The sequence below is a fragment of the Sparus aurata genome, chromosome 15 (assembly GCF_900880675.1).
Source record: "Sparus aurata chromosome 15, fSpaAur1.1, whole genome shotgun sequence".
Classification (NCBI taxonomy): Eukaryota; Metazoa; Chordata; class Actinopteri; order Spariformes; family Sparidae; genus Sparus; species Sparus aurata.
Window position 1 is genome coordinate 1352064 of NC_044201.1, and position 19355 is coordinate 1371418.

Consider the following 19355-nt stretch of genomic DNA (forward strand, 5'->3'; position numbering starts at 1 on the left):
CAAAAACAGAAGCAGGCAAAGTAGCAAATGAAAGCAAGGCAAAGTAGCAAATTAAAGCAAGACAAAGTACAAAGAAAAAGGCAAAGTTCAAATCAAAGATGCAAAATGCAAAACTCCAAAAACACATACCGTGGGGGAACAAGGAACAGACAGAGGCACAGGAACTGGAGCATGGAGCATGGAGCATGGACGGACGGACGCTGACAAGAACAATGACCAGACAGGGAGTGACGGGAAACACACAGACTAAGTACACAGACACTGATGACGAGACGAGGAACAGGTGAGGTGGACCAACAGGTGAGATAACGAAGGGGAGGAGCACATGAGAACATGAAGGGACCAGGGCAATGGACAGAGGGAGCCAGAGGGAACATAGGAAAAAACACAGGAGAACTTAAAGGACACATGAGGGCATGGGAAAAACAAGACACAAGACAAGATACAGAGACATGGAAATCAAATACAAGAAAACACAAGACAAAACCAGACAAGAACACAACAAACAGATCTACAGTCATGACACTATTGTAAAATTGTGTAATTGACACTAGAATATAATACTAACATGTAACATGAAAATAACGTGTAGTATTTAAGTGACCAAATAGTATTGGAATAAAAGTTATTGAATAGTGTTGAAATAAAGTGATGAAAATGTGAAGGATTAAAATGTTCCAAGAGCTCAAATTACTTTATCAAAACATGTTTCAATCACACTGTATCAACACAAAATACACAGGTTTATTGAACATAAATAACTTGTGTTAATATCACTCAGTTGTTTAAGTTGCTGCCAAAGCAAAACATCTGTGTGCAACCAATGTCCACTATTGAATTAAGATAATCCAACATTGGTACACTGGTAACATTGCACATTCTGTTTGGAAGGTCTAAAGTGCTAAGAGTGCTTTTAGCAGGGTTTGACCTGTTGGCGTTAAAGGACCTTCATTACACACAGGTTGGGGTATTCGTCCTCTGCTTGTGTTGTTTTTTTCTGTCAATACTGTGAAAATGAGTTACATCAAAAATGTTTTTGAATTCTTGGGAATTTTTCATACAAGTGGATCAATAGCTCTCTTAAAAAAATATTAAACCTTGTAATATAACTGCAGCTTCAATCTGAAAGAGCAAAGCTCCCAGAATGTTTTTTCTTATTTAACTTGTGTCTACAGCTGGTATTGTATTCTTACCGTTCTGATAAGTCAGTAAGTAGTTGTGAATCAGCTACAGGCTGACCCTGAGGATAAACCTGTACTGTGTATACTTGCGCTGTGTTGTACACCCTTGCAGATTATTAGCAGCTGCTCATACAGAACACGTATGTATGACTGTTAAATTGTGCTGACTGAGGATATCTCCGGTACATGGGAAAGTTTGTTTCTCCACATCTCCAGGTCAACACACCTGACCTTTGTGTTTTGACCTTCGACCTCACACTCTTACATGTCAGTCTGTCACCTGTGTGTTTCCCACTCCAGCGTGGGCAGAAATGCAGCTGACAAGAGTATTTAAAGAAGAACAGAGTTAGGTCACTTTCCTCTTGTCTGACTTCAAGGTGAGTACACAATATGATCCTGGTCATATTGTTGTTCTACTTCTCTTAAGCCAAAACTTCTCATGCGAATGTATACCCAACAGATGTCACAGATATGGAGGTTGTGTCTGCTGTGCTCACTCATTGGTGCCTCATATGGTAAGTTTGTTTGAAATTTTAGATTTTTACTCATTGTAATTACTATTGTTACTAGCAATGGAGTTATGGTGATATGTTGTTAATTTGGTTTCAAGCTACTGTTGATGTTCTGCATGTGGAAACTCTAAACATTCTTTATTGTTTCCCCTTAAATAGCTGTAACCTCATTAAAATCAGACTGTTTCACCCACTCCAGCAGTATGATATACTACAATTAGCATGTTCCTTCTTTCTATGAAAGCTATATTTGCACTGAATATTCAGCCCACCTCTGTAAAAAACAGTACACTCTAGAACACTTTACTTAAGTATACTGAATCAGCACATGATTCATGTAATATTTTCTATGTACTATCATTGTGCCTAGTGTGCTAATGATATATGATCAGTGCTAATAAAGATTGGAATACACTTGAGTGTACTATGTTGAGACACCTCAAAATTGTCAAAACAAAGTGTGAAATGCTTTACAAACTGTTGTTTGTTAACTGTAAAATAACTTTGTTATATACGTTTTATCAATCAATCAACTTTATTTATAAAGCACTTTTCATACATGAGTATGTAGCACAAAGTGCTTTACACAGGAAACATAAAACAATAATAAAGAAAGCCCCTCCCTCCCACCCTCCGTACTATATACATGCACACATACGTACACACACACACACACACACACACACACACTCTTACTACAGGAAATAAGGAGACATGGCAAGGCACTGAGGATTGAGGAAACGCCACCTTTGGGGCCGTCCACACTGGGAGGAGTCACAGGCTGTGCCACGGGGGGCACCAGTGCCCAGGCCCCCTGACCCTGACAGACAACGACTGGCTGGGCCAAAGGGATCCAGGGACAGCACCCCCAGCAGCATCCCAGACACAGCTCCCAGTGTGGAGGACCCCCCTGAGGAAACTCTGGAGTTAACCCTTAAAAACTAAAAACATAAGATAGGATAAAAACCCTGACAAAAGATAATTTAATGAAGTGAACAGTTAAAAGGATAAAATGCATAAGATAATAATAAATAAAATAAAATAGTATCGAAGATAAATAATAAAAATTAAAAAAATTAAAAATTATTTAGTTTAAAAAAAAAAAAAAAAAAAAAAAAACAAGATAGGAACAACAACATAAAATACGATAGAACCACATAAGAATGGAATAAGAATTTAAAATATTAGTTAAAAGTCTGATTAAAAAGGTGTGTCTTTAACCTTCCCTTAAAAATATCAACAGTCTCTGCAGACCTGAGGTTCTCCGGCAGGCTGTTCCACAAGCGGGGGCCATAGTGGCTAAATGCCGCCTCACCGTGGGTTTTAGTTCTTGGTTTTGGTAGGGATAAAAGGCCAGAGCCGGAGGACCTCAGGGTCCGCGAGGGTTGATATGGTAAAAGCAGGTCAGATAAGTAGGAGGGTGCAATGCCGTTAAGACATTTAAAAACCAGTAAAAGAACCTTAAAATCGATCCTGAAGCGCACGGGGAGCCAATGCAGTGACTCTAAAACTGGTGTAATGTGCTCCCGCCCTCTGGTCCTCGTCAGCACTCGTGCGGCTGAGTTTTGTAATAATTGGAGATTTAGAGTACTCTTTTTGGGAAGACCAGAGAGCAGGGCATTACAATAATCTAAGCGACAGGAAATAAAAGCATGCATTAGCACCTCCGTACTGGCCTGGGAGAGAAACGGGCGGACTCTGGCTATGTTCTTAAGATGATAAAAACCTATTTTTGTCATATTTCTGATATGTGGAATAAAATTCAGCTCAGAATCAAAAATCACGCCCAGATTTTTTACTGATTGTGTTGGTTTAAAATGTTGTAGTTTTGGAAAAAGTTTCTCTCTCTGGCCTTCAGGACCTATAACTAAAACCTCAGTTTTGTCCTGGTTGAGCTGTAGGAAATTCACTGCCATCCATGACTTGATGTCTACAATGCAGTTAAGAAGGGCATCAATTTGATCTGTTTCATCAGGAGACACGGCAATGTACAGTTGTGTGTCATCAGCGTAACTATGGAAGCTGATGCCGTGTCTCCTGATGACATCCCCAAGAGGAAGCATGTAAAGATTAAAAAGAAGTGGTTCTAAAATTGACCCTTGGGGAACCCCACATCCAATTTCATGGGTTCCTGAGGAGCATGTATCCATACTTACATAAAAGCATCGATCTGTGAGATAGGAACAAAACCAGTTGAGGACAGAACCAGAGAGGCTGACCAGATGGCTGAGTCTGTTTAATAAAATGTGATGGTCTACTGTATCAAAAGCAGCGCTTAGATCCAGTAGAACCAACACTGTGAGCTTTTTGTTATCTAAATTCCATCTGATGTCATTTAAAATCTTTACAAGTGCTGTCTCGGTACTGTGGTTTCTCCTAAAACCAGACTGATGTTTCTCTAAGATGTTATTTCTGTTTAAAAAGTCATTAACTTGGTTAAAAACCAGTTTTTCTAAAATTTTACTTAAAAATGGTAAGTTGGATACAGGTCGGTAGTTGTCAAAAACGTTGGGGTCTAAGTTGCTCTTCTTAAGAAGGGGCTTCACCACTGCCATTTTGAAGGCGGTGGGAAAGACACCCATCTGAAGAGAGCAGTTCATGATGTTTAAAAACTGTTCCTCAAAGAATCCATAAAAAGATTTTAAGAGTGATGTGGGAATTGGGTCTAAAGGGCAGGTTGTTGGGTTTACTTGGGAGAATACTCGACCAAGTGTCCTTGCATCAACCAGGGCAAAACTCTCCAGTGTTTCCTCAGGCAAGGACAACAGTTCAGATGCGTTAACAGATAAAACTTGATGGGATATGTGAGTTGCAAGAATATATCACAAAGACTGCACAAGTATTAATGTGAAATGAACTCAGGATGTGATGGTTTGTATTAGTGGTGTGCTCTCCACGTCCACAGCGGCTGAGGTCTGTTTTAATGAACTGGGCTGCTTTGATGACCTGCCTCCCTGGGGGGGCACTGCTCAGAGGCCAGCCTCCATCCTGCCCTGGCACCTCGAGGAGATTGGCACCCGCTTCCTCCTCTTCACCCAGCAGAACCGCCACTACCAGGCAAGAGATGGTTTTACTGTTCAACAACAGTTAGCAAAGCGCTTTCATGTCTCACCTCTGATGTGTATATGAAAACCACATGTGTTGTTATTTTATTTTTTGTGGGCTTTTCTTTGTTTATTTTTTGGCCTTTGTATGGCTTTATTGATAGGACAGCTTCAGAGATGACAGGAAACAGGATGGGGTGGGGACAAAGCCTCTGCATATGGGACACCTGCTCTACCAACCAAGCTAATCAGCACCCCACATTTATTACTATTATGAGGATACAAATTAATTAGTCAAAGGATAGGGCCACATTATTCCAAGTCCATCTTCAAACAATACTCACATGCAGTAGGTGATTTGTTAATTTCTAACAGGGCGGAAGGCCCAATGGGAGCACCACCCTGCCCTGACACACCCAAAGGACATTGTTGCAGCACGCCTTAACCATAACTATAACTAAATTCTACAATTCCAGTTCATCCAGTTATCTTCCTTCTCTCCCTACTACAATTGTCTTTTTATAACTGTATTAAAGTAATGAGTAAAATGCACCTAATGGTATGCAGTGGACTGAGTTTATTCAGGCAGGGTTTCTCATGTTTCTCACAATACACTACGAGCAGGGTCATTTTAAGTTACATGACCCACATGATCCCTTGGAATTTTTTAACCATCATTGTGCAAAATATATTTAGATATTAGCCTATCACAGATATATTTGCATCAGCGTATATATTGTCCGATATGCGCTGATATGATGTATATTTAAAAACTATAATGCAGAAGACATGCTTGGGGTAATTTAAAATGGGTGTAATGCCAACATAACATAGCCACCATGTTCTGAACAGACACACTAAAAACACTCACAAAAAATAATATTTTAGTTTTAGGACATAAATAGCAAACTTTTGTTGATCTGGTAATTTTTTGTTTCTGTACTATCGGGAGTCTGCACAGGATGTTTTATTTTGAAGATTTACCGGATGTTCTATGCCGTTTTCTGTGCCTCTGACTTTCTGCCAGTACAATCTGCCTGGTGCAGCTTGTTGTAAAAAATACAACAAGCTTCCGTAAAATATAGACCAGGCAGCCAGAACATGATGATGACTAATTGTTTCTCCTCATGTGAGTTAAGGAATGCAGACAGAATGAGGCTCACAGCTCCAGGGGTCCTAGAGTAGTTTTCAACTGTGTGAGTGCTAAAGGTTAGCAGGTGGCAGGCCATCATAAAGTACTAAACCTGAGGTTGGCCCGCACGCCAAATGGTGGGGGATGCTTAAACGTTTATGTTCCTGTAGAAGGACAGGGAACCCATTTGGGTCATTTTGGGGACAACACCCAAAGCTGACCGCCACCAAGATAGATGAGTTACGGGAGAGGAGCAGGGAGACAGGTCAACTCCTCTTTTAGTCTATTGGATAATTTTGCAAAGTGACCAATTAGAAGAAGTGGGTATACTAAAGAAGGGACTCTAAAAAGGCCCTCACAGGAAGAAAGAGGGTGGTGGCTACTTGTAGAATTCCTAAAATCGAAGGATATAGGAGTTCTGATAGGGCAGAGGGCGAAGCATTTTGACATTGCTTTTTCCATAGATTTGAGAATATCAGAAAGCGGCCGCTTCTGATAAGGACCCAGGGCTTGAGATCTGTTTTAACAAAGATTGCTCTATCATTCCACCCAGCCTTGCCTCTGCAGAATTCTTTTATCATCAAACTACACGCCGACACTTTAAAGGAACAGAGCCCAGAAACCACATTAACTTCTCTCTTGTGTCCTTAACAAGCTATGGCAGCAGGACAGTAATACAGAGAAGGAATTAGATGAAATAAGACGGCAACCTTTGGAAAATACACAGTTAGAAAATACTAACTCAGAAGTCTCATTTTACCTTCGGCTGAACTTTCGAATTCTTTTTCGGTCAAAACAGGCTGTAGATTTTGTGGATCACTTGATCTTTTTGCAACAATTACAGCAACCAATAATGCTTTCAATGTACATTTGGAGTTCTAAATGTCTTTTCTACTGAGCCGATTAGGAGATCAAGACTGATAAAAGCATCCAGGCATCAAACTACAGCAGGATGAGAAAGACTCGTTTCATCATTCCTGGTTATTTGGAAAAAGGAGATGAGGACTGGCCGCAGGACATGTGTAAGGTAAGAAAGCAAACGCTGAAAAACTCCTTCAGGGAAGAAAGGACAGTGAATGTCTGACAAGAAGCGTCACAAAAAATGTATCTCTGGACATGTTACTGAAAATGTTTAGAGAGAGATAATCCAAACTGAACTAAACTAAATATAGAGAAATGTGGAAATAAATCAATTTAAGATACATTAATTCATACATAAAATGGAAAATGAAATGAGCATTTATTTACTGATTGATTTGTTTGTTTGTTTTTGTCCACTATACTACTGTTAATTTTGGTACATGACAATGACAGAATAATCAATCTATTGAGTCATTTTGACAGTCATAACCCTCCATACTGCAGTTTAGTCAAACAACACCTCCAGCCAGTTATTGAGTATTTACAGTGTATATGGCCTTCACCTGTCTCAGAGCTTTACTTAGCTTCTAACAGCAGTTTGTTATAATTTTCCGTGTTTCTCAAGTCTGTTGCCATTCATCTACAATACACTATGATTTCCACTTACTAGGTGAACAAATTGGAACACTTAACATTAAACACTTGCATCACTGTGAATAATTCTAATTTAACACACAAGAGAAGAAGATGCTGCAGTTTTCATGCATTCTGTCATCTTGTACACACCGGCCCTAATCTCCATCTTTACATTTATCTGTTTTATTTCACAATTGTTTGTGGTTTCACTATAATCTTCTTGTCGCTGTTTTGTCTTTTGTCAGCATAGCAGTTAGTACATTTTCACATATAAACTCAGTGCACTGGTTTTCTGTACTTTTACATTCCCATCACACATGCCCCCTCTGTTCATGCTTGTGGTTAGGGTAAATCCTCCTTGATTGATCACCTGCTATTATTTTAAGATGTAGGTGAAAACGTTGCATAAGGCTGCTTTAATTGATTAACTTTTTTTTAGTGGTTAAGTTTCTTTTATTTTGAAAAGTGCTCTATGAATGAATCTTTATTTATTTGCTGAGTAGTATAAAGTAAGATATCTTAGAAATATCTTTCTGTTAACTGTATGAAGTGATTCTTAAGCCCTCAGTTGAATGAATACAAGTTGCTGTGTCTAGGTCATGCTGAAGTGGGAGAATGCAAACTGCATCGCTGTGGAGTGGAAGAAAGGTGTGAAGACTCAGTATGCCCAGGCTGCCAATAACGCCAGGGTTGTGGCTGCCCAGGTGGCATCCATGATCAAATTCCTCATGGTAAATATAGCTCATCATCATCAGACACTGGCCTACTATGGGTAAAGCTCACACATACATAAATGGTAATATATTAGAATGGTAGCATAATTGAAAAACTAAACCACAGATAACTTGAATTTTTTTGTGTTGCAACGTTACATTTCTTTGGGTTCAATTTACAATTTGATGTTCTGACAATGCTGTGCTTATGGTCTGTTTGGGTTAAGTAGCAAAAACCACTTGGTTTAGGTTAGAAAAAGGTTTTGGTTGCCACAAGCAATGATAGAGGTGTCAAGACCTTCCGTCAAAAATATAAGTTTTTTGTCAGCATAAATGCATCTGAGGTCCAGAGGTCTCCCTGTAACAATTGTTGGAACAAAGTCTTCAACTGTGGTCTCAGACTAGGCATCACCATCTGCAGACATGAAATTCGAGCTATAAACATCCTTTAAAGGAGTGTCACAGCAATTATTGTACATCCACAGGGATACTGTAGGAACTAGGAAGCACAGGATGTATGCTTACATCTGATGTCCAAAATGCATGCTTCATTGTATGTGAAACTTTCCATATTACTACATCCAAAACGAAAACATCTCAGTGTTATCACAGAAGCTAACAATAAAATCAAATCAGACAGAGGCTGACAATTACAATGACCAGACAAGGAGTGAAGGGAACACAGAGACTAAATACACAGACACTGATGACAAGACGAGGAACAGGTGAGGTGGACCAACAGGTGAGGTAATGAAGGGGAGGAGCACATGAGAACATGAAGGGAACAAAGCAATAGACAGAGGGAGCCAGAGGGAACATAGGAAAATATACAGGATAACTTAAAGGACACATGAGGGCATGGAAAAACAAAAGACACAAGACAAGATACAAGGACATGGAAATCAAATACAAGAAACCACAAGACAAAACCAGACACAAGAACACAATGAACAAGAATCTACAGTCATGACATAACCAAAGGAAGCAAATGGGATATTCTCATAGATATTCTCGAGAAAATGTTGTATCCATGATAAAGTGGTAGATTTGAATTTCACATTATGTTGCACAATATAGGGCAAGTACAGGCAGAAGGCTGATGAGTTCCATATTATTGGACACAGCCTGGGTGCTCACGCTGCAGGAGACACTGGTAGCAGGATCCCTGGCCTTGCACGCATCACAGGTAAACCTGCTGCACTACTTTAATGCAGATATTGTAATTTTTTTGGATGACTCTGGATGATAATGTTTTTAGAAATTTGCTGCAGTGATAAGGCTAGACAGACTACAGATCCTTCCTCTGTTTTGTACCACCCCTCATTCTCTGCTCAGGACTGGACCCAGCTGAACCTTATTTCCAGGACACTAATTCCTCTGTACACCTAGACACCAGCGATGCCACCTTTGTGGATGTCATTCACACTGATGGGCTTCCTTTCAACTCCAAACTTGGTATATTGAGTGAAGTATTTGCTCACTTTTCTCAATGTTTTCATTCGGTTCTTATTCATTCATTTCTATACTGAGTCAAAACTAGTAATAAACTGTACCCATAATAGTTTTAGAAAGTGACTCACTTTGAAGAACTTCAAATACAGTAGTCAGTGCTCTTTTTTAAAAGGTTTTCAGAGAATTTATTTTAACCCTCTGTGTGCTACTTATCACTGTGGCCTAAGAGTGCTCCAGGAGTCGTAAAACCTAAAAGTATGTTATTTTTGCACTTCCTGTTCCCTTGTCTCAAAGCCGGTGAGATGCCTGAAATAAGGTCTGTGGAATATAGACCATGTTTTATTCTGTGTCATAAAATGTGTCAGTAAACACCCCATACCTAAATTTTACAGCATTTTGCTTTTTAAATGAGACGACAGAGGCCGTTGGGAAAATTAAATGTCATTTAGCTGAGCATGGAGACATAATTCATATTGAACTGTAAGTAAAGTGTAGCAGGAGGCTTGGTTGTTGAAGTTATGTGACCACAATGTAGTTCATTTTTAACATTACATTTCTATTTCTGGCGATTGCGATTATGCGTCAAAAATCATTAAATGGTCTTCATGTGTGGAGATTATCTTATGATACTTTCAAAATCAAAACACTTACCTACCATGAAAGAGACGTGTGAAATGATGTGTTACCACTTGACTTTGTCACAGAGCTTATGTTCTGCAATAATAAAATATATATTATAATTATATATGTATATTTTTATATTAAACATCTGTATCGTCACCGCACTGCAGCATTATAAACTAAATTAAACATCTGTATCCTCACTGTGGGGTTTTTATAAACCATAACTTTGTTATTACTTTGAATCTATTAATTGACTATTAGTTAACTACATTAACAAATGTTAAATAATGTATCCTTAATACTGCTGTTTGGGAAATGAGAAACTGTCATATAACCAACCAGCTTCAAAGACACGAAAAGAAGAAGAAGAATATTGTTGCAACTGTTAATTGTTTATTTTCCATAAACATGACTTACTAAATAATGTATGAATTAACACCTTAATTACTAACACCATTAGTAAATGGGTACTTGGCATAGTTAACTACATGAATTAATGTTATTTAATGCACCTTTTATTGTAATATGATGTTTACAGAGTCTAAATCCAAAAGTGAATTATGTTTCCTTCTTCTCAGGTCTGGGGATGTCACATCCCATGGGCCATATTGACTTCTATCCCAACGGAGGAGAGCTGATGCCTGGCTGCTCCACTAACAGAGGCAAGCCCACTGACCTGGATGCCATCTGGGAGGGTAGGATAACCAGAGACACACAAACCAATTTGAATGGACAAAATGGAAATGCAATGATGATTTGGTATTATATCTGCTGTCCAATCAGAGACTGCAGAATTTTGCACTCAGTCAAGTCAGCTATTTGGTTTACTTTCTGTTGCTGTGTCTAGTTGTTAATGCTGGTTCATAGGCTACCTACATTCTGACAATTATTTTTACCATGCCCATGGCCCATGTGATTTACCTCTGAACTGAAAAACTGGCCAAAAAATGCTGGTGCAATTGGTGCAATATGTTTTAATTTCCTGAAGATAAATGGTACACGTCTGTGGTCATGGTACATCATGGTACACGTCTGTGGTCATGGTACATCATGGTACACGTCTGTGGTCATGGTACATCATGGTACACATCTTTGGTCATGGTACATCATGGTACATGTTGGTTTGGATCTACTAAATCCTACCATAATCAGCTCCATGGTTTCTCTGTCTGCGTTGCTGTCTCCCTTGACAAGCTACCAAGTAAAATGCGTCCATACATCTACAAGCACATATTGTGACCTCTGATATACTACTTTGATATGCTCTCAGGTCTATAGGCTCAATCACAGGCATGCTTTCTATACACAAAACAATGACTCATTTATCCTTTTTTCCCAAGCTTGCAACAAACAATGAAACAATGTGCAGCCTCTGTGGAATATTGGAGTTGTCCCAATGGAAAAATTGTAAAGAAATTCCAGGCAGAGTTTTTCCTGCTGGGCCTTAGCAAATATTTTCTATTATGGATGACGACAGCCTTCCTTTGAAATGTACTGCTGAGTAGCAAGGCTCAAATGGCAGCATTGGTGCCATGCCTGGGTCTGGAGGGGGGTGAGGGAGGGGGCAGGGGGATTAGGAGTTGGCACAGCTGAATGTACCACTGATCATATAGATAAGAGAGGGAGAGTGGGATCCAGGGCGTCATAGCTGGAGGTCTTGGAACGCCTGATGTTTGCCCTGTACTGGAAGAGAGAATAAGAGAAGCCATGACCTCTTTCTATGTTTGTCTCTGCCTGACACATCTCTGTCTCAAATTCTCAATCTGATTCCAAGATTCTCCTCCATATTGTTTAATTGATGCTGGCTTTCAAAACTGTAATTTCCTCCTAAATCTGATTTTCTAAGTCATAACAGGAAATGTCATTTTATTTTAGAATTATTTCTCTCTCAGTTGACACGTTCTCAGTTTCTAGACTGCCAAATCTCTCTCTTGCTCAGCTATGCATGGCCGTGGTCAGAATGTCCCAACTTCATACTCTGAAATTCAAGACTCAGATCTTCATTTGTGCGCTCCTCCCTTACCATACCCTCATTTAACACACTCCCTCTCCCTTCTTCTTCTCATCCTTGTCATCATCTCCTTTGATCTTTTGCCAGGTACCAAGAAGTTTGATGCATGCAACCATGTTCGAGCATACCAGTACTACAGCGAGAGCATGGTTAAATCCCAAGGCTTTGTAGGCTTCCCTTGTTCTGACAAAGGCAGTTTTGATGCTGTAAGTCTTTCATTAAACTAAGGGTGACAAACTTGTGTCTTACCAAGTGGTTATTTCTCATGTAATGAGACACTAGCAGCCTAAATTGCAAATTCTATAAACACAAATGTATTTTTTGATTGGTACATGTTCATGTTCTCTTTAAATAACTCTGTGAGTTGATCTGAAAGTGTTGTTTTGGCCGTGATAGGATCAGGTAGATTTCTTAAATGCTAAGAAATACCGCCTCAGTGTTCTTTTCCTACCTCCTTCAGCCTAAATTACCCTACTGAGACACTGTCACTAACATAAGCCAGTGTTGAATGTCCAATGTCTTTGCAATAGGGTTAACACACTAATTGACACAGTGATTGACACACATTGATTACATTTTACATTGACTTTACCCATAGAGGAAGAACTATTAAAATATTTTACTTCAATGGGAATTAGATGATTTTCAGCCAGGTTTGTATTACTACAATTTTGGTAGTATATACAAATGTTAGACTTCTCTCCATTTTGCCTGCACCCAGAGCCCCACACATTTTACTGGCAGAAACTATAAACCAGAATTCTATTAGTACACTGACTTTTTGCTTTCACAAACTGTTCAGCTTCAATAGATAAAGAGTGTGAACAGGAAGTGGCCTCCATATTGTTTCTGTGCTGTGAAAACAGAGGCTGAACAACTCTGATCAAACTATAAAACAAGGCAGTGCTGATCAAACATGATTACTGTCACTGGCTGTTGTAAGCAGTGTAAGAGGTGTTTATTATTTGTGCCATCGTCACCTGTCTCTTGAGTGACTACAACATGCCAAATCAAATTCCATTAGAGTTTTTGGAAGACATCTTATGTCCTCAATTTAAAACACGACTCAGGGCTCAGACAAGAAAAAGGCTGGAGAAGGAGAAGGGGCCCATATCACCACTGTCCCAGCATGTGTGTGGGACTGCCACCTGTTCCAGTATGACACTGATATGGCTGTGAACCATTTTCTTTGTTTGTTTTAGAAGTACATTTGGAAAGATTGGATTTTTGTTGTGGTGGAGGGGGTGATGCAAATGGGCATTTCCGTGTCTTCCAGGGAAAGGGCTTGTATCTGCAGCTGTTGGTGTTAATGACAGGTTATCCCTGCTCGCGACACATGTCACCGATCAAAGGAGGCCCGGGGTGCCGAGCATGACCTCATATGTCTATGTCCCTGTTGAGAGATGACGGCACCTCCTTGTCATTCACTTCATAAACACCCCCTGGTGTTATTCCTGCAGCCATAGTTGACAGTCGCAAAGTCAGCCTGTTCCCACACAGTACTTTAATGCAAAATTGGCGGCATTTGCCACCTTCATATCTGTAAGGTGGCGATCTGCAACATCTTAAAGGACTGTTGGGGGAAAAGCTGTTCCGACTATTTATTGAAAGAAGACTGTTGAACTCCATCACATAACATGGTTGTCCCTGTCTTCACAGGGAAAGTGTTTCCCATGTGCACACGACAAATGTCCTCTGATGGGCCACGATGCTGACAGGTTCAATGTGATGGATGGCGTTTCGAAGATGAAGTACTTCCTCAACACAGGTGGATCAGAGCCCTTTGGCCGTAAGTACCTTGCTTCCCTTGTCCTAGCAAAAAATAAAAGTGTGACTTACACATAGGTTAGAAGAACCTAGGTTAGAGCTCACTTTTAAAAATTATGAAGAACTACAGAGAAAATTTGCATCTTCAGTTGTGGTTTTTTGTCTTCACAATCTTCTCAGCTCAGTGACATTCAGTTCTAATGTTCTGAAAAGTTTAAAAAAGGGTTTTGTTGCCTTTCCTGAATGTCTTATATCAAACTATTACATTTTCAGTGTTTTCCACTAAAGTAATTAGTTATAGGATACATGTGAATTATCTTGAATGATCCTAACAGCTTAAGCCACAAGAGAAAAAGGTGATCTGCACTGCTGAAAACAAGGTAATGTTGTAACACAGTCCAAATGAGTTTGGAAAACTGTTGAAGGTTGTGATGCTTTCATTTTTAATAAGGGGAGATTTAGGCGGGGTGGCATGGAGAGTCAGCTGAATTTCAGGTCAGCTAACCCTAAGTGCCAACATACAGGAACACCCAATTTAAAAAGCACTAAAATCACTTGCCCCCAGCCTCAAACAAACAGCCACGTAAGTCAGCGATGCAGTGACAGTTTCTCCAAAGCTTAGTTCCTGAGAGTTTGCACCCACAATATTTTCTAACTGAAGCTCAGAGAAATGGGCTGTTGTCCCTAAAATCAGGTTAAACACTGGATATTCTTGGGCAACACTGTGGTTGTGTTGACACAAGTGGCTTATTTACATGTAGGTCTGTATTTACAGTAGCCAAATTAAACCCTCAAAGAAAGCTTGCATTGACATAATTACTGATCACTTTTATTTTAGACAGCTGTTGGGACTTTTGGACATTGAGGAGGCTGAAATGGTATTTGTATTTGTAAAACAACACACATTCACTCAAACTTGTTGTACGTCATTATTATTAGACTAACAATTACTACTAAAGGAAAGAAATAGTAGAGAAAGTGGTTCTCAGAAAAAAGATTGATCAAAACAAAGAATATTTGGAAGTAAAAATGTTTTAGTTTTTTATATATTCTTATTGGAATACCTTCGTTTAGGAGCTTTGCCAAAAAAACATTTGTTTGTGTTGCTGTTTCATAACATATAAATGTAGAAGAGGCAGGAGAAGGCAAGAGCTTTGTCATTGTCAGAGTGCAAGGCTTCGACCGTTTCCTTGAATCAGTATATACCTGTGCAGACATGGTACCAACCAAACTTGAAGAGGAGTATGTACAAAAGACTTGTTCAATCACTTTTTGGCTGCACCATATTCTACATTTTTCAAGGCTTTCCCTCCAGCAGCAGGCAGATAGACTGGCAGATATTTTGTGCCTGTGTTCATTGGTTGTGATGAATGTATCAAATTGTTTACTATTTATTCACATTTCAGGATACAGTTACAGAATTACAGTTACTCTGGATGGTCCCAGCTTGCCCAACCTAGGCTTCCTGTATGTGGCACTCATTGGAGAAAATGACAACACCGAAGAGTACCAGCTTCATCTGTAAGTAAAGTTTCTGAAAGCCTGATCTTTTACCTGACCATGCCACTCCCGGCTGCTTAATGACAGATCTGGTCAGTTGCAGATATTAACCGATGGCTCAGCCACTGAACACTCATAAAGTGTGTATTTTCAGGGGTGCACTGATCCCCGGACGGAACTATGAGCTGCTGATTGATGCTGAGGTGAACGTGGGTAATGTGACAGAGGTGAATTTTCGGTGGAACAACCATATCCCTGATCCCTGGAATCCCAAGTATGGTGCCGCCAAGGTGGAGCTGCAGAGAGGAAAGGACAAGAGGATGTAAGATGTCTGTGAACACGATTTGTTCTTAACATTATTCAGCCAATGTCTCCTGCTCTGATGAGGTAAATACAGGTCCAAAACAACAGTTTCAGGTGGCTCCCTTTCAGGAAACTAAGTGGGTGAATAATTTCTCTTGGCATGTGGCCTTCTCATGGAGATGGCTTTGTAATACATTTTTTTGTATTGTGCTCTCAAAGTTGGAAGCCAATATAGTTTTGGTTATGTTTTTGCCATAGAACACAAGTTGAGTGATTATAAACTGCTCGTATGAACATTTGTTCATTATTTCTATGAAAATACAGTGTCTTTTGGGTAAATTCAGGATGATAATGGAAATAATGAATGCCACTAGAATCCATACCCCAGAAAACACAAGAAAGTTGCGTGTATTAGTCGAAGTCCTGCAAAGATTGCACAACATAATATGTGGCGTTTTTATACTTTCAGATGACCATCTACAGTTCTCAAACTCATAGGTCAGAAATCTCACCAATACTCAGAAAGAAAGATTTTAATGATTGTCCATCTTCTTCAAATGAGGACTTATTTAGGCAGTAAGAAGGGCACTCTTGCATAATAATTACTGTCAACACCAATCACAGCTATAGGGCAAAGCCCCCCCCCCATTGTATTTAAGCAAGCTTTACTGCTGAGACCCTAAAAAGAAGAAACACATCTGTTGTTTAACATTTCAAATCAGGGGAGGTCATGAAGTATTGAGGTGATGAAATATGATGTGTATTTTTAACATGTAACATATAGATGTGTGCACGTATATATAAAGAGAGAGGTAAGGCTTTGTTTCTAATGTCAAACTGTAGCAGTTCCTTACACTGTTGTGCTACAGCACATGACAGGGGCTAGTTTTGGCCACTAGAAGGCAGTATGGGACTGCCCCTGGTGCCCTCTATGCTGCAGGAGAGGTGGGGTGAGATGGTATGGGAGGTACTCTACCCTGAAGATTTCTTTTATTGGTGTAAACTGATGCCTTGTCACCCATATCATTGCCATACATAGTAAATATAGTAATGTTGGAAAATTTAGCTTGCTGAAAGAGAGCGCTCATGCATACTGAGATTTATTCTGCAGTGCAGTAGAGGAGATTCTGTGTTTTCGACACCTTTGTACATCCCTCTACATTTCCTTCTATGATGTCTCATTGAGTTCCTTTGATCTCCCTTTCTGCATTCACAGCACCTACTTCTGTGGAACACATAAGGTGGAGGAGAATAAGGTCCAGTCTGTACTACCATGCCAAGTTTAACCAGCCACAATCCCCATGTCACTCAGGTCTTTCAATAAAGAGTTTGCATTCCAGCCTCTTCGTCCCTCTCTTTTTTGATCCTTTGTGTAGTTGTGCAGAATTAAGTAGCAGTATATGATCATACAATGAAGGGAGCCTGTTGAAAGGGCAGGTCACCGTTGGAGTAACGTGAAGACACACATTAGACTGGAAAAGAATTAGCTAGCTTGCCTACAACATGTTTATATTGACCCAGGACAATTAGGAATTATGAATCCAGTGAGAACCACCTCAGATCTCAACATTCATTTCTATTTGAAAACTGGGTTCAATTTGGGCTGACTTTGAGATGTGTCTTTTCAACAGGCTAAAAAGCGGCTATAACATCAGCATGTAACAAATCACAAAGTTGTGTTCAGTTGTAGGTTGAAAGAGAGACAACAAGGTTTAGTGAAAACGTTAATCGTGCTTTGGTTTTCTAAATTTGAGATGTACTAAATTTCAGACAAGATGTACTTTCAATGCATTTAACGTAAAATGGACCACAAGCTGGAGACAAGAAGCTTCAAAGCTTTGTGAAATGAGACTAGTTAAAGCTCAACAATGCTGTCCTTTATCCAAAAGGTTGGTGGTTTAATCTCTGTTCCCCTCTGTTGTTAGTGATATTGCGGTATTTGCTATAAAGACTTATCCTCAAACTTAACTACTCAGTAATAATAGCTTATCGTTATTTTGGAGACTGACCAAGAAACAGCATTAATATTTCTCAGTTAAAAGCCAATACTGCAACACAGTGAAATAAGGGCTAAATGTCAACGTTTAAACAAGGTGTTCAAAAAGTCTGTAAAAAAACGGTTTTGAATGTCTTCCACTGGAGATCACTGATGTTTTTTATGTGTTTCAATGGAAGAAGCTCACTGGGAAAGAAGGAAACATTTAAATGGACAATTTATGGCCTTGATGCAGAAAATATGATATAAAAAGTGTATAGTCTTTATCCTGCCATTCATTCAACACATTTTGATGAGCTATACATTAAATGTCTCTATACATTATCTTTTTATACCCTGTGAGTACAAGATATGGATTAAGGCTGCAACATGTGATTAATGCATTAACTTTGTTCTATAAAAATGCCCAATCAAAAACATACATCACAATTTCCAAAAGCCCAAGGTGGTCTGAAACCCAAAGATGTTCACTTTATAATCACAGAATACAATAGGCAAACAGAAATCTTAGAAGCTGGGACCAGAGATTTAGGCTTTTCCAAACCCACTCAAAATGATTGATTTATAATGTATTATTATATATTGCTAATGATTAGTTTTCGTTTAATTGAGCAATTGTTGCAGCTCTCATATGAATCTTATGTATCGTATTTCAATATTTCTGGGGCATTGTATGCCTTTTTTAGAGTCATTGACAAGAAACAAGCAGGAGAGAAATGCTACAAAGTTCAAAAGGACAATGATGACAATTACAGTCACCCCGAAGACACATAAAACCCCCTCACAGAGATGCAAAACAACTACATTAAAACACAAATAGAAGACCTCAGATACACCACAAAGAGAAAAACATATACATGAGCATAAACATATACTCCTAAGTAGAACTAACACATTGAGTAGCAGAATGACCAAATAGATGCAATGCAACCACAAAGACACAGAATCACCAGAGAGAGAAGCAGAATAATCACAAAGAAATACGGGTGGTGAATTGAAGAATCGCAAAGGGGGCCTTTGCCTGTCTGTGCCCATTATGTCATCATTGTCCACGTGCCCGTACAATGTACAGCAAGTCCCTGCAGTGTCACCATCAGACAAGATTAGAATGAAACATGAACTGACTGAGTGTGGATAGAAGTCTGGCCTACTTATTTATTTAAGTTAGCTGGGAAACATGTTGAGTCTCCTAAAATCTGGGACAAAATCAGACCGAGACTGAGAATTCACAAAACTTTACATCAAACCACCCCTGACAACTTGTTATTTATTGTCCTCCATTACTGCAATGTCCTTACTGTCACTGTAACAGGCTGAATATGAACAGTGAGGGATACTTCACATGTCCAACTGTTAGCATCCCATGTCTTTCTCTCTCTTTACAGAGCTAACTGTTCCTTACTGCCGAGGCCTGTCAGGACAAGGAAAGGGTAAATATTACCCTGATTAATGTTGAAAGACTTCAGGCTCCATTTGTGCAAACACAATTCAACGGTAAATTACATGGTGAGATCACTGCTTTCTCCCGCTCATTTAGATACAGAGTGACAAAATCTTGTCTCATGTGTCACATATATCTGTAATTCCAAAAAGCCTCTACGCGCGTGTGTGTGTGTGTGTGTG

General features: G+C 39.4%; 1 protein-coding gene across 2 annotated transcripts; it reads left to right on the forward strand.

The window, feature by feature from the left end:
- Positions 1-1539: 1539 nt before the first annotated feature.
- On the forward strand, positions 1540-17075 carry LOC115597089 (inactive pancreatic lipase-related protein 1). Of its 2 annotated transcripts, none has more exons than XM_030442749.1 (13): positions 1540-1558; positions 1642-1696; positions 4599-4750; positions 6777-6896; positions 7963-8097; positions 9157-9265; positions 9415-9534; positions 10734-10850; positions 12254-12372; positions 13826-13955; positions 15340-15454; positions 15588-15762; positions 16953-17075. In XM_030442749.1, exons 2-12 carry the CDS (start codon positions 1642-1644, stop codon positions 15757-15759), a joined length of 1344 nt encoding a protein of 447 aa, XP_030298609.1. In that variant the 5' UTR covers positions 1540-1558; the 3' UTR covers positions 15760-15762; positions 16953-17075. The 2 variants fall into 2 exon arrangements, with proteins under 2 accessions (XP_030298609.1, XP_030298608.1); XM_030442748.1 differs by having other exon boundaries at positions 1543-1558; positions 15588-15755.
- Positions 17076-19355: the final 2280 nt, after the last annotated feature.

Coding starts and splice junctions, on each gene's coding strand:
- LOC115597089 (XM_030442748.1), top strand. CDS start 1,642: ATGTCACAGATATGGAGGTTGTGTCTGCTGTGCTCACTCATTGGTGCC. Junction 8,098..9,156: donor CCATGATCAAATTCCTCATG/GTAAATATAGCT, acceptor TGCACAATATAG/GGCAAGTACAGGCAGAAGGC. Junction 9,535..10,733: donor TCCTTTCAACTCCAAACTTG/GTATATTGAGTG, acceptor CCTTCTTCTCAG/GTCTGGGGATGTCACATCCC.